Source organism: Bufo gargarizans, chromosome 2, assembly GCF_014858855.1.
Source record: "Bufo gargarizans isolate SCDJY-AF-19 chromosome 2, ASM1485885v1, whole genome shotgun sequence".
Taxonomy (NCBI): Eukaryota; Metazoa; Chordata; class Amphibia; order Anura; family Bufonidae; genus Bufo; species Bufo gargarizans.
Genome location: NC_058081.1, coordinates 455,527,695 through 455,543,983, shown reverse-complemented (window position 1 = coordinate 455,543,983; position 16,289 = coordinate 455,527,695). Strand labels below are relative to the sequence as shown.

The following is a 16,289-nucleotide window of genomic DNA, read 5'->3' as shown; positions in this document are numbered from 1 at the left end:
TCTCTAGAATTCCTTGATAGTCTTGAGATTTCATTGTACCCTGCACAGATTCAAGACACCCTGTGCCAGACGCAGCAAAGCAGCCCCAGAACATAACAGAGCCTCCTCCATGTTTCACAGTAGGGACAGTGTTCTTTTCTTGATATGCTTCATTTTTTCGTCTGTGAACATACAGCTGATGTGCCTTGGCAAAAACTTCGATTTTTGTCTCATCTGTCCACAGGACATTCTCCCAGAAGCTTTGTGGCTTGTCAACATGTAGTTTGGCATATTCCAGTCTTGCTTTTTTATGATTCGTTTTCAACAATGGTGTCCTCCTTGGTCGTCTCCCATGTAGTCCACTTTGGCTCAAACAACGACGGATGGTGCGATCTGACACTGATGTTCCTTGAGCATGAAGTTCACCTTGAATCTCTTTAGAAGTCTTTCTAGGCTCTTTTGTTACCATTCGGATTATCCGTCTCTTAGATTTGTCATCAATTTTCCTCCTGCGGCCACGTCCAGGGAGGTTGGCTACAGTCCCATGGATCTTAAACTTATGAATAATATGTGCAACTGTACTCGCAGGAACATCTAGTTGCTTGGAGATGGTCTTATAGCCTTTACCTTTAACATGCTTGTCTATAATTTTCTTTCTGATCTCTTGAGACAGCTCTTTCCTTTGCTTCCTCTGGTCCATGTCGAGTGTGGTACACACCATATCACCAAACAACACAGTGATTACCTGGAGCCATATATATAGGCCCAATGGCTGATTACAAGGTTGTAGACACCTGTGATGCTAATTAGTGGACACACCTTGAATTAACATGTCCCTTTGGTCACATTATGTTCTGTGTTTTCTAGGGGTACCATCATTTTTGTCCATGCCTGTTTCATGAGTTTATTTTTTTACATAATTCTGTTGAAGCATGGTTGAAAAACAATGTCTGACTTTCATTGGTTAACATTTATAGAATTTTAATTTATTATTACTTTTGTCAGATTAAAGTTATTTCTGTGACCATTGTGACTTTTTCTTTCATTGACCAAAGGGTACCAACAATTTTGTCCACGTCTGTATATAGTAGACAGACAACCAGCTGGAAAGGTACTAGAGGGCAGATATGTACCATGCAGGTGTCCAATCTCAGTTATCCAAGTCCAGGGATTATAGTGTGGCTGTTCTGGCAGGTCACCCTGGACTTTTCAAAATACTGGCAAAGGAGTCCAGGTGCAGTTCCCAGAGGTAGTTAAAAAGGGAATGGCTGCCTGGGAGCAGGGGGGGGGGAGATTTTGGGAGCATTCCTCTCCACAGTGCACCAGAGAGAAAGAGACAGGACTCTGCACAAGGTGACTCTAGCATTTCTGCCTGTTTGCAAATGGACTGTTATAAGATACATGGCAGTAGGAAAACGTACTATTGTTTTGGCTGAAGATAAGTACTTAATGTGATTTATCTTTAAACAGCTGACGTTAAGCCATCCAGTTGGGACACTTTTGTTTTTTGTTTTTTTTAAATAAAACCCTTATGCTGCACCCAATCCTGCTAGTTGCCTACCATTTATAAAGCTAACTCCAACAATATATACAGATAATAAACTCTAGAAAACAGACTGAAAATATTAGATGCTAGTAATCATAATATATTATATTTCTACCGTATATCTGTACTGAATTGCTTTTAGCAGTTGTACTTCTTAGTTTTGGCCAGTAGAGGGTAGACTTGTCCACCAGTCAGTTCTTTTAGCTGGAGAATCTGCTTTTGTCAGCTCTGCGCTCTCCTCCCCCTGGCTCAGTGATTCACCCTCCCATCGTTGCTCTCACACAAAGAAGAGCTGCAGATCTGAGGAGAGCCCTTTGGATGATTATTTTCCTGAAATGGATTGTATTTTTGGGAACATGGAGAGATAAATTCATATCCCTCATGCAGCTTGGATTACACAGGATCTACATGACATCAAGTATAAAGACAATCATTTAAGATATGGACATCAGAGGCTTTTGTCAGTGCTGGAAATGGCAAGTAGTCTGCTCCTATCTCCTGTGTAGCTGGGGCTGGGTCTCTGGGCAGCTTCAGTATTCTATTGTTGAGGAGTCTGATCCAGGGACATTGGTGGGGAATGTAGCTCAGGATCTGGGGATAAAACGTGCAGAGATCTCTCAGCACAGGATACATCTGAGATCTGAAAAATACCAAAAATATTTCAGTGTAAATCAGGCAAATGGAGAGTTGGCTGTGAAGGACAGGATTGATAGGGAGAGCCTGTGTGGATCCAGTGCCCGCTGTTTATTGCAGTTAGAGGTTGTGGCTGAGAATCCTGTGGAGCTTTTCAGTCTGGAAATAGAGATTCTGGATATTAATGATAATTCTCCTATATTTTCATCTAATGATCGCATTATAGAGATCACAGAATTAGTAGCAAGTCCTGGTGCTCGATTTGCCTTAGAGATTGCAGAGGATTTAGATGTTGGTGTGAATGGTGTCAGTCAGTATACATTAAATACAAATCCTTATTTCTCACTATCTGTGAAGACTTATAAAGATGGAACGCTCATCCCTCAGCTCATACTAGAAAAGGTTTTAGATAGAGAAGAAAAACAAGAACATAAACTGGTTCTCACAGCTATTGATGGAGGAGAACCAGCCAGATCAGGGACCTGCAGGATAACAATAGTTGTATTAGATATTAATGATAATCCTCCAGTCTTTAATCAGTCAGTTTATAAAGTCAGTATCAGGGAAAATCTGCCATTGAAAACTGTCATATTAACATTGAATGCCACAGATCAGGATGATGGAGCAAATGGGGAGATTCAGTTTTCATATGATGACCACACATTTAAATCTGCGAAAAGATCATTTGCTTTGAATAAGCAAAATGGGGAAATTTACATTAATGGAACAGTTGATTTTGAAACAGTACATTTTTATGAATTATCTGTTAAGGCAGAGGACAAAGGATCTCCCAAATTAATGGGAAACTGCATAGTTCATGTGGAGATAGAAGATGTCAATGATAATCCTCCTGAAATTACGTTTTCTACATTGACTAATAATATCCCAGAAAATGTTCCAATAGGAACAGTTGTTGTGTTAATAAATGTAAAAGATGATGATTCTGGAAAGAATGGAGAAATACGACTGAACATATCACCAAATGTGCCTTTTAAGATAGGATCCAACCAGAACCGTTATGCATTGGTGACAGATGGAAATCTAGATAGAGAGGAAACCTCCCAATACACTATAGAGCTGACAGCCTCTGATTTAGGGTCTCCTCCTCTATATAGTAAAAAAAGCATCTCCCTCAGTGTGTCAGATATTAATGATAATGCTCCAGTCTTCACACAATCCACCTATAATGCTTTCATTAATGAGAACAGTGACCCTGGGACTCTGCTATGTACAGTATCTGCTACTGACCTAGATGAAGGGGTTAATTCTGACCTGGTTTACTCCATAGTGGAGAGTCAGATTTATGGCTCATCTGTATCTTCCTTTGTCTACATTCATTCCAGTGATGGAAATATATATGCTCAGCGTTCCTTTGACTATGAGCAGATCCAGGTTTTACAAATCACCATAAAGGTAGAAGACTCTGGATCTCCACAGTTATCTTCTACTGTTCCCGTCTTTGTCTTTATTCTGGATATAAATGACAATGCCCCCACTCTGTTGTATCCAGAGCATTCTGAAGACCTCATTGTCCAAGAGAGGGTTCCAAAGTCTACAAGTGCTGGATATCTGGTGACAAAACTTTCTGCAGTGGATCTGGACTCTGGTCACAATGCCTGGTTGGTGTTTAATCTTATTGACCTCATCAATTATTCATGGTTTCAAGTGTCTAAACACACTGGAGAGGTGAGAACTGTGAGAGGATTACAGGATATCGAGAATGTGGAGCAACAACTTGTCATTTCCATCAGTGATCAGGGGAATCCTCTTTATCCACCACAGTGACTGTACTTGTCACAATAGTAGATGAGGTTATAGTGGAAAGACCAAAATCTGGCGACTTCCTGACAAATTCCAAACCTCCATCAGATATGACGCTGTATTTAATAATTTCCCTAGTGGCCATCAGCTTAGTCTCACTTGTTACATTCATGATATTACTGGTGAGATGCCTGAGGAAGGACACTTACGATTACAGCAATAATTGCTGTTTTATTGGTGGCTGCCAATCCAAGCCCTACACAGATCAGTATCAGCCAGCCTTGTACCTGAACACAGATGGGACCTTAAAATACATGGAGGTCAGGATGGTTCCTCCAGGATCCCAGGTGCAGAGTTACCAAACTAATTTAACTCCAGCACTGGAACAAGATTCTGTGGCTATAAGGCCTCTGGATGTTCCTCAGATGAATAATATGGTTAAAGATATCACTTTATCTTCTGATAACTCAAATATGTGTGCAATTCCTGACCTAGACAAGGTGAGAAATGGCTTTACTTAATGTGATATGTCCCTCTCTTGTATGCCTTCCTTGCTGATACAATTACTGTTTTATGGATGTAGTACATAACCAGAATATGAAATGTCACTGATCCTAGGAGCATGTTCTTTACCTCTCACTATGTCAAAATAAAAAAATGTAACATGACATTTCCTCCTCTGATTGCAATTATCTTTGTAATGTTCTCTGCTCTAATCAAAAACCCTAAACAAAAGATGACTCATAAGAATCATATCTAAAATGTAAGTGAAAAATACACTTCCTTGCATAATATAAACAAGTATTTTAATGTGTGCTGAAAAAATATGAAACCAAAATAAAAAAGATAAATATGGCATAAACATAAAGAAGTATATATTACAAAAAAAGATTTAAAAAAAATCAAATGGAAAAAAGTTTTGGATTTTGAAGATGTATATATAGTATCTTTACAATGGTGTTGTATGGAATGGGAGGAAGCACGGTCTCAAGGAAAAGCCATCAAAAGGCATAGAGGGCATATGTTGGTCTAGTTTAGTTTTTAATGATGTAATGTCATCCATTTAAGTGAAATCTTTTATACCTTTTTTATGGGAACATCTACGTTCTTGAACATTGCAGGTTCCGTAGGTGCCCATTACAATTGGCAATCTATAGTGATTACCTCTTGTATTTCCTTTCTGTCAGTAAAGAGGCTGTCCATTGAGGACAATCCTTAAGCATGTGTAATATTAGTACATATAATAAGAGGTTATAGAGCCAAAACAGAGAGTCACTGCAAAGACAATCTTTCTTTTAGGCTGTGGTCTTCTCATGGTTAGTTAATGCTGTCAGGAAATGAAAGGGGCCATGTAACACCATATTTCCACCAAAAGCATCTCCTTTCAATAATACTTTACAACCAGTGTTTTAACATCCAGACAGCTCTCAAAAACAGGGGTTGGAATACATTAGACTATTCAGTTGTCCTTTCCAGACAGCTATTTACTATTTGTATTGATCTCTGGTATATACAGGTATATTCAACTACCTCCTAACATTTATATGTGTCTCTGCATATATTACTCCCCTTAAAGAGGTTGTGTCACGAAGCATATTCAAAAAATTTTAAACCAGCAACTGGATCTGATTTTTCTCTTATGTTGTTTGATTGAATTTATCAATGTATTGCAGGATCTCTGAGCTTTTTAGCAGTAGCAAAGGCACAAAAATATAGTGTTATATGGCTATATAGTTTGTGTTATAAGTCTAATGTATATTAGTATAGATAAATACAAGATAAAGAGGGTCATTTTTCAAACTGATGTAAAGTAGAACTGGCTTAGTTGCCCATAGGAACCAATTACATCCCCCTTTCATTTTGAATAGCTCCTTTGGAAAATGAAAGGAGCAATTGGATTGGTTGACCCCCAATGTGTTTGGGGAAATATGTGTATGGCATTGATTCTGCAGTAGATACACACTGCCTGAATATAATGGAAAGCTATGTTGATATAACTATCAATGCCATATTTATGATAGCAAGATATTTCAGACTAAAGTACTTAAATACTACACAAAACAAAACAAGTAAGCCAATATATTCTGTAACTGGCAATATACTGTAGATTGTCATGTGCCTCCTAATATGTCATCACTCTCCCACCTAGATATCACCACTGTATTCCCTCGGTATGTCATCCCATTTCTTCTATATTCCATCACAATCCTCTGTGAGTCACCACTTTGCCTCCTGTATGCCCTTTGTGCAAAAAATATGATGGATTCTAGAAGACTCTTATTGGACATCATTTTTATTTACTGTAAATGTGGAAGCATTTACAGGACAATAACCCACTCAAGGGTTTCCCCTCCTTGCGTTGCTTCTTACATTGCTTTTTGTATCTAGGGGGAGTAGTTGTCATGGCCATAGCAACCAATAATAACTCAGTTTTCATTTTATTAAACAGTTTTGCTAAATCTGCTCCAATAAATACAGTCTACATGTAAAACAGAGAATTTATTAGAATGCTCCTTGCAGGGAGATGAGAGGAAGGCTGTGAAGTCATGCCTCAGCAGTAACAGTTAGTACTACAGTATTTGCATCTGCTTCAACTACCTGCTGATTGGCTGAATTTATTTCACCATTTGACTGCTGCACCCAATCAGACAATAAGGGTCCATTCACACGTCTGTAAGTGTTTTGCAGATCCGCAAAACACTGACATCGGCAATGTGCACATGGTCGGCACCATAATAGAAAATGCCTATTCTTGTCCGCTATTGCGGACAATAATAGGACATGTTCTATTTTTTGTGGAGCCGCAGACTGGAAGTTCGGGGCTGTGGAACGGAAGTGTTGAAGATGAATGGGGCCGCACCCTTTCCGCATAATTGCGGAACAGATCCGGACCATTCATACAGACCCTAAGTGTTGTTGGCAACATAGCTTGCATTTATTAATTAGTATGATTTGTTAATCTCAAGATGTGTGTGACCTGTGTTTGACTAGTATGTGCTGCAGACTACCACATTTGAATCTGTCCTGGAGGTCATCATTTTTGGGTACATTCCTTATTTAAGGGAACATTTCTTTACTAACAAATAACTTGTTAGAATATATACAGTATGACTTGTAAGAATGGTATTCAATCATAACAGCATCATTTAGGTTGTTTACATGTTCTGTACTGATTGATGGGAAACTTCTCACAATTGTTTTACCAAGTGGACCAATGGGGGGTCTGCCTAAAATGTTGTTTGATTTCAAATGCACACGCAGAATTTATTGCCCTGATTATACAAGTAATAATATGCAGCTCGTTCCTAGGGATTAGCTGTAATTTAATAATATAGCAAGTTTTGAGCAAAAAGAAGCTAACAAAGTGGAATTCAATCTGAATTTCAGGAAAAATTTGATTCACCAATCCAATTTTCTTGGCGCTTCGTGGTAACAAATCAATTTTCCTTGAAATAATGGTAAAAGAAAACATACTCACCTCATCCATTTGATCATGGAGAGGCTATCGTGGCCATCTTGATTGAAGAAAACTCGCTACTGGGTGGGCACGGTGATGTCATCACATCAGTGTGCATGAGAATTGGCGCATGTTCTTCAATCAAGATGGCTGGGACGTCTTCTCTGCAGTCAAATGGATTATGTGAGTATGTATTTTTTTGTTTTAAACCCTGATAGGCTGAATGTGACTTTCAAATGCCATGATCAGCATTAAACATGACAACTGAGGGGTTGAATGATGATGGCGGCGTGATCTCTGTTCCCCGTCATTACACCTAATCCATACAATGGAATGTGATTTGTTACGAAATAATTTATAACAAATGAAATTGCTTGTTGAAGTTTGGCAAAGCAGCCGAATATAATTTTTGAAAACATCACTAAATATAAAGTTAAATTAGATGAATGTTGCTGCTTGGGTCGATAAACACTTTCTTTAGTCAGTCCTTCTATTGCTAAGTATGGACTGGGGTCTAAGATCAAGGGTCCTGTAAGATGAGCACCCTACTCACCTTTGTTGTAGTGCTGCTGAATGGAATATATTGAAGTGAGGGGGAAATGTCAGTGGGTCTTATGAGGTGAATAGTAATGAGCACTTCCATTACAGAGTGCTCATTAGTACAGGCGGACCAAGAAGTGGTGAATGCAGGTAAGTTGATCTTTAGTTTGCTCTGAGCATGGAGGTCTGGTCTAAGGTCTGCCTGGGGGATCATTTACAATGGGTCTCTGATATGAAGTCTGCTTGGGGGGGTCATTCATATTGCGGATCCGATCTGAGGTCTTCTTGGGGGGTTTTCACATTGGGGGTCTGAGGTCTGCTTAGGGGTCACTCACATTGGTGGTCTGAATGGAAGGATCTTATTCATATTGGGGCTGGGTTCGGAGGTCTGAATGGGGGTCTTTTTCACATTGGGGTCTGTTCTGAGGTCTGTTTGCGGGCCTTATGAACATTGGGAGTCTGATCTGAGGTCTGATTAGGGGTCTTATTAACATTGGGGGTCTGAGCTGAAGTCTCATTAACATTGGTGGTTTTATTGGGGCTCTAAGATGAAGTCTGATTAACACTGGGGATCTGACTGGGGCTATTTTTTTCCCTACGTTCATCTTATGGGCAGGTGCATCTTACAGGGCAAAAAATAAGGCATATAAATAAAAGTAATTTATAAATGTAGAGCATAAAACAAAAGGATATTTTTAGTTTCAGAAATGCTTTATTATTTAGATTTCTTTTTGATCATTGAAGGACCTCGCATTCTCTACCGGGGACACTAAGGCTCAATATGAAGTATATATTATGCTACCATATTTTCATTTAACCAATTTAACTCATTGTTCACAATCATATCTTATCCCCGCACTGCTTGATTAAAATATGGCCTGTTTACATGGCCAAGATATATGTAGAATTACATGGTAAAACTATTTTCCATGACAGCATACTCTAAATAAATAGCCCATATATAAAAATAGAATTTAAAAATCAAAATGTACATATAGTATACAAGAGTCACTATAAATTGACATTGTGACATTCTGTGCTACTCTACTAATATTACATTGCTCTTTTAGTTATACTATATATTTATCCATATTAGTTAAGACTTGTAGATTTAAGAAGACTTAAGAAATTTATATTTTGAAATAGGTTATATGCTTTCTCATAGCAATATGTGATCATTTTTATATCATTTCCATTTATTTATTACTGTTAGAAAGCTATACTTATTTTACCTTATTATATTGTACTGGTAGAAGTAATTCACAGTATTGTCCAGCAGAGGACAGACTTGTCATCCACTGAGATTTTTCAGCCATACCAGTAAATTTGCTTGAATCAGCTCTGTGTTCTCCTCCCCCTGGCTCAGTGATTCACCCTCCCATCTTTATTCTCACACAAAGAAGGGCTGCTTCTCCGATGAGAGCTGTGTGGATGACATTTTTCCTTGGATTTAATGTATTTTGTTCCTGGATAGAACTATAAATTCATATACCTCATGCAGCTTGGATTACAAAGAATCTACATGACATCAAATATCAAGACAATCATTTAAGATATGGACATCAGAGGCTTTTGTCAGTGCTGGAAATGGCAAGTAGTCTGCTCCTTTCTCCTGTGTAGCTGGGGCTGGGTCTTTGGGCAGCTTCGCTATTCTATTGTTGAGGAGTCTGATCCAGGGACATTGGTGGGAAATGTAGCTCAGGATCTGGGGATAAAACGTGCAGAGATTTCTCAGCGCAGAATATATCTGAGATCTGAAAAATACCAAAAATATTTCAGTGTAAATCAGGCAAATGGAGGGTTGGCTGTGAAGGACAGGATTGATAGGGAGAGCCTGTGTGGATCCAGTCTTCGCTGTTTACTGCAGTTAGAGGTTGTGGCTGAGAATCCTGTGGAGCTTTTCAGTCTGGAAATAGAGATTTTGGATATTAATGATAATTCACCTATATTTTCAGTTAATCAACATAATATTGAAATAACTGAGGTTTTAACAAGTCTTGGTGCTCAGTTTGAATTAGAAATTGCACAGGATTTAGATGTTGGTGTGAATGGTGTCAGTCAGTATACATTGAATACAAATCCTTATTTTTCACTGTCTGTGAAGAGTCGTAAGGATGGAACGCTCATCCCTCAGCTCATACTACAAAAGGTTTTAGATAGAGAAGAAAAACAAGAACATGACCTGATTCTCACAGCTATTGATGGAGGAGAACCAGCCAGGTCAGGGACCTGCAGGATAACAGTAGTTGTGTTAGATATTAACGATAATCCTCCAGTCTTTAATCAGACAGTTTATAAAGTCAGTATCAGGGAAAATCTGCCATTGAAATCGGTAATATTAACATTGAATGCAACAGATCAGGATGATGGAGCAAATGGGGAGATTCAGTATTATTTTGGTGGTCACACATCTGAATCTTCAAGAGAAATATTTGATTTAAATCAACACACTGGAGAAATTTTTGTTATAGGAATTGCTGATTTTGAGGAACTGAATTTTCATGAACTGACAATTAAAGCAGTCGACAAAGGATCACCAAAACTCACAGGGAATTGCCTCATTCAGGTGGAAATAGAAGATGTTAATGACAACTCACCAGAAATTTCTTTTATCTCAATCATAAATGACATTCCAGAAAATTCTCCTATGGGAACTGTTGTTGGATTTATTACTGTGATAGACAAGGATTCTGGAAAAAATGGAGAAGTAATATTATATATGTCCCCCAAGATCCCATTTAAAATTAGGCCTACTAAAAGTAAGCATTCTCTGGTTGTAGATGGGAATCTAGATAGAGAGGAAACCTCCCACTACACTATAGAGCTGACAGCCTCTGATTTAGGGTCTCCTTCTCTATACAGCAAAACAAGTGTTACCCTTAGTGTGTCAGATATTAATGATAATGCTCCAGTCTTAACACAATCCACCTATAATGCTTTTATTAATGAGAACAGTGACCCAGGGACTCTTCTATGTACAGTATCTGCTACTGACCTAGATGAGGGGGTTAATTCTGATCTGGTTTACTCCATAGTGGAGAGTCAGATTGATGGTTCCTCTGTATCCTCCTTTGTCTACATTCATTCTAATGATGGGAATATATATGCTCAACGTTCCTTTGACTATGAGCAGATCCAAGTTCTACAGATCACCATAAAGGTAGAAGACTCAGGATCTCCACAGTTATCTTCCACTGTTCCTGCCTTTATCTTCATTCTGGATACAAATGACAATGTTCCCATTCTGCTGTATCCAGAGCTTTCTGAAGATCTTATTGTGCAAGAGAGGATCCCAAAATCTACAAGTGCTGGATATCTGGTGACAAAACTGTCTGCAGTGGATCTGGACTCTGGCCACAATGCCTGGTTGGTGTTTACGCTTATTGACCCCATAAATTATTCATGGTTTCAAGTATCTAAACACACAGGAGAGGTGAGAACTCTTAGAGGATTACAGGAAACCGAGAACATGGAACAACAACTTGTTATTTCTATTAGTGATCAGGGGAATCCTCCATTATCCACCACTGTGACTGTACTCGTCACTATAGCAGATGAGGTTATAGCAGAAAATACAAAGTATCATGATTTCCTCTCAAATTCCAAGACATCGTCAGATGTCACCTTATATTTGATTATTTCTCTGGTGGCTATTAGTGCAGTTTCCCTTATCACTTTCATTATTTTAATTGTGAAATGTTTAAGAAAGGAGGGCTTTGAAAGCTTCAATAGTTGCTGCTTTCTAGAGAGATATCAAACTAAATCCTTTACAGACCAGTATCAGCCAGCTCTTTACTTGAACACAGATGGAACATTGAAGTATATGGAGGTGAGGATGGTTCCTCCTGAACCTCAAGGACAATGTTATACAGCTTGTTTTCCCCAAGGAAATGACAAACTGGACTTTCGTTCTATGAAGCCACTTAATTCTGCTCAGTTGAAAGACACGAATGGGGTGACTGATTCTTCATCTGACATAGGTTGCCTAAATGGAAACCAGGTGAGATTGTAGAGCTCCATACAACAGGATAATCTAGCCTCTGAGCAATCACTAGAAATCATTGATGACAATTTTTTAGATGATTTTGGCAGTTTTTGTCTTGTCCCCATTGTAAATGAAAAATTTTATTTTCTAAAGTTTTTCTTTTCTATTTACTTAGCATGACAGGCATACATTAAAGGTTCAAGAAGGTTCCAGTATTTAGATGAATTGTCTTACCTGGTAATTTTTTTGCTTGGTTCCTTCATTAATGAATACTATATTGCAAAATTGAGCCCCTTAAAGGTATTTTCTGAGATATTTTAACAGCACACCAAGCACAACAGTGTACATAGTATAGCAGTTGTGCCTGGTATCACAACATTGAAGTGAGCTGCACCTGGGCCCTCTGACCGATGAATGTGATGACACATGGTCTAGTCAAACTTATGAGCAGGTTGTGGTGCTACTGCAAGCACCCATGCCTTCTAAAACATCTGATCAGTGGGGTTCCCAGGTGTCAGACCCTCACCAATCAGATACTGATGATCAGAATACGCTGCAAAACATATCAGAAAAGTAATTTAACATGTAAACTGCCCTTATATGCAAGCTCTTATAAGACTATTTAAATGGAAAAGGAAAAATGTTATGACACTTGTATGGCCGAGGTGTTAATATCATATAACATACAATCTGTTAGCCTACTGAATCATCAATCTTTGATCATAAATTTTACTTCACAATTATCTACTGATAGAACTAACTAAATTTTTCTAATAACTTTTATAAAAACTGCTGTGTGATGAATAATCTTTAATTTTATTGTAAAATATCTTACAGGGGTTCTCCGGGAAATAAGAAAATGTAAATACTTAAATATTACTTTAGTATAAATATATTCCAAAATACATTTCATTAGCTATAATAGTTCATTTTGTCTGGGGAGGAATCATTAGGAGAAATAAAATGGCTGCTGCCCAATTAGTACACACAAAACCTGTCCTAATCACATAGCAGGAAAAGTTACTTTATAACACTGAGGCAAAGAGCTGCCTAATCATCCTTTCTGCTCTGCTTGTCAGGGATTATGATCCTGAATACAGATGATAAGCTCTTCAGTTCAATCTCTGTAGGAATGGAGTTCATGAGGAGACATGAAGAACTGAGTGAATGGACAGGACAGACTGTGGTAATGGAGACTGCATAGAAGAACTGCTGCTCATTATCTACACCCCCACTATCCTCTCTGTATTTCATGTCTCCTAATTAACTCCATTCCTACAGAGATTCAGCTGAAGATCATATTAAACTATATTCAGGATCATAATCCCTAACAAGTAAAAAAGGAATATGGCGCAGCTCTATAACTTGTCCTCCTGTGTAATTAGGACGGGTTTTGTGTGGACTAGTAGGATGGCGGCCATTTTATTTCTTCTAATGATTGCTCCCCGGACAAGACGAGCCATTACAACTAATGAAAGGTATTTGGGAATATATTTATGATGTAATATAAGTAATATTTAAGTATTTTCATTTTCTTAATTCCCAGAGAACTCCTTTAAAGTTGTTGTCTCATGTCAGCAAATAACATTTATGATGTAGAGGAAGTTAATACGAGCCACTTACTAATGTATTGTTATTATACATATTGCTTCCTTTGCTGGCTGCATTCATTTCCCCATCACTTTTCCCAATACTGTTCGTTTCCATGGTTACGACCACCCTGCAATCCAGTAGCAGTGGTCATGCTTACACACTATAGGAAAAAGAGCTAGCCAATGTGCGCTCCCATGGTCCCGACCAACAGAGAGGCTGGCGCTTTTTCCAATAGAATACAAACACAACCACCACTGATGGACTGCAGGATGGTCGTAACTATCAAAAGAAGCAGTGCATAGTGATGGAAAAAAGAATCCAGCCAGCAAAGGAAGTAATATCGATAATCACAATACGTTAGAAAGTGACTTGTATTAACTTCCTCGACATAATAATTGAACAGGGTAAAGGTCAGGAATTGATCATTCAGCTGTAGTGCAGCTACATTTACATGCAGCAATCATCCTCTCTGTATGGGGATGAACAATCGTTACTGTGATCGTTCATGCCAACACAGGTTCAGTCAGGGGCACATTCCTGCTTACACAGGAAGTTGTGCTGCCAACAAAGAATTAAGGTGTTGCATAACATATTACCGGACAAAGAAGAGGTCAATCATTCCTGAGGTGATTGACATTGTAAACAAGCATTTGTATTAATATTAATTCCTGAAAATTGTACTGATCCTCAGTCTATGCAAAAATGCCCTTACAGATATTTTAGCTTTACTAGTCACGATTTATTGGGTTTTGGTGCTGTATTTGGTGTGGATAATCATGTGTTTTTGAGGTTTATTTTAACATTGACATGCTGCAAATTTTAAAATCTACATAACAGATCAATTTCTGCACATAAGGTTTTTTAAATCTCATTTACTTTGCTACTACTGTATTACACTGCAGTATTTCTGCACGAAATCCACGCAGAAAAGCCTGTGAATAATCCGCACTACGTGAAGGGGGTCAGAAGGAGCATTTGTGTTTTACTTATTAATATATATTCACCCATATTTTATGAGATAGTCCATTTTTTTATCATCTCCATACCATTCTACAACTTACACAGTTGTACAAGAACAGGGAAAAGGGAAAAGGAGCTAAACAATGGGGATATTATATTCATGTATCAAAAATGTATTTCTTTTTTGAAAACAAGACAAATTAAATATAAAAAATGTAATAAGGGAACATTAGACAAATCACTGTATTATAGTCTAACCCTATAGTTCATCCCAAAACATGTACAAGGAAATAAGAGAATTATTGTATCTACAATAAATAAATAAAAATCCAAATAGATCTAGTGAAATGAAGAGGATTAAAGTAATAGTACAGTGCTAGTTTGCATCGACATCTTTTAAAATGATCATTTATAAAAGTAGCTATAACTTGGTAATATATTACTTTTATAACTTCTTTCTTCCATTTTGTGCTGTCCATGCAGCTCTTTCTCGTTTCCTGGGATGTTATGGCCATTGGCATGTCAAAGCAGCAACAGGGGCAGTGATAATGTTCATATAAATAGCTGAGTGTGTGGAGCCAGGGCCGCAGAGGCAGAGCAGGCAAAGTGTACCCCCTTCTCCCACCCAAATCAATTCTTAATAAACAGATTCAAACACATTTTTATAAGAAGTCACAAGCATGCCCAATGTAAATCCATTGACTTAAGGGTGACGTCTCCACAGATTTCAGTTGTTCAATTTCCTTTTCTTCTCCATTAGGTCAAGACCCTCATGCGTACATGTCTTTAGCTAGGGGTGTACTACCACCTTTGCTATATAAGAAGATACCAGAATTAATAAATGGCACACTGTAGATAGGGGGACTGTTACACATTTTACATTAGGGCTCAGAAGATTAGGTTACACCTCCTGCCTTCACTCATTGCTTCTGCAGTCCATCCCACCTGCTATAGCAAGGAACCCCCCTATCCAGCTGCCCCTATAACACTGCTATCTTGTAACCACCACCAATAATGTGCCCATCGCTGCCCTGTGTGCCCACATTACTGTATCGGCAGTGCTCCCCAATGCCCCCCAATTACTGTACTGCCAAAATAAAAGAGCCAAAGAACATGGCTACAGAGCTTAGAAAATGATGGGACCCAAAGCAAACTTTAGGCATCAAACCCTAGACCAATCCCCAAAATGAATACAGATCTCCTGATAGACCCTAAAATTAATACAGACTCCAGCTTAGACCCACATTTATACAAACCCCAGATAAAACCCCAAGTTTATACAGATTACTAATTTATACAGACCCTAGGACCAGATCCCAAATTGATCAGGTCAGAAGGTACATCTATGTGTACCTGACTGTACAAGTGCATGCAGGAGCTGGAGGAAGACCAGGGAACAGCTGTGAAAGTAATACATTCACAGCTCCTTGACTTTTTTCTAAAACGAACATAAAGGTAAGCGTCTACCTTCACCTACCTGTCATTCCAGCCATGGGAGGAGCTATAAAATAGCTAGGCATTGTTAGAGGCAGTGCTGTGGCAGAGGAAGGAGCAGAGCATTGTGGGTTTGGTTGGAGCAGCAACAGGAAGTGCTACCTACAGGATGTAAACCAGAGTGATTTGTTTATATGGTATCTATTATATCTATTAAAAACCTGAGTAATCACCAGAAAACTCATTTTTAAGACAATACCCATACATATCCATACTAATGTTCAATTAGTACCCACAGTATGTACAGTATATGCATGGAATCTTTATTGGTTTCATGTTCTGTTAGGCAAAGGACCTTCGTGCCGCAATCTGTGCCAGAAATACGCTTAATTTAGGTGTAT

The 16,289-nt window shown here is 38.4% G+C and overlaps 4 protein-coding genes and 1 pseudogene across 16 annotated transcripts in view; all 5 read left to right on the top strand.

The window, feature by feature from the left end:
- Nucleotides 1-16,289, top strand: part of LOC122928287 (protocadherin gamma-C5-like) — a 369,082-nt gene that overhangs the window by 200,014 nt on the left and 152,779 nt on the right. Inside the window, exon 1 of one of the 13 annotated variants that reach the window (XM_044280973.1) lies at nucleotides 9,325-11,916. The exons of the other annotated variants lie outside the window; for them this stretch is intronic. Within the exon in view, the coding sequence (XP_044136908.1) occupies nucleotides 9,472-11,916 (2,445 nt within the window). The 5' untranslated portion in view covers nucleotides 9,325-9,471. Of the gene's footprint in view, nucleotides 1-9,324; nucleotides 11,917-16,289 lie in introns of those variants that run through there. 13 annotated transcript variants of the gene reach the window in all.
- The window catches only part of LOC122928290 (protocadherin gamma-C5-like), a 203,558-nt gene that overhangs the window by 45,483 nt on the left and 141,786 nt on the right, over nucleotides 1-16,289 (top strand).
- LOC122926009 overlaps nucleotides 1-16,289 on the top strand; it is a 401,881-nt pseudogene that overhangs the window by 243,807 nt on the left and 141,785 nt on the right.
- The window catches only part of LOC122928291 (protocadherin gamma-C5-like), a 237,847-nt gene that overhangs the window by 79,788 nt on the left and 141,770 nt on the right, over nucleotides 1-16,289 (top strand).
- LOC122928294 (protocadherin gamma-C5-like) lies at nucleotides 1,814-4,410 on the top strand. Its single transcript, XM_044280998.1, is given in 3 exon segments — nucleotides 1,814-3,923; nucleotides 3,926-4,215; nucleotides 4,218-4,410. Coding segments are annotated over 3 exon segments (2,316 nt in total). The 5' UTR covers nucleotides 1,814-1,966; the 3' UTR covers nucleotides 4,287-4,410.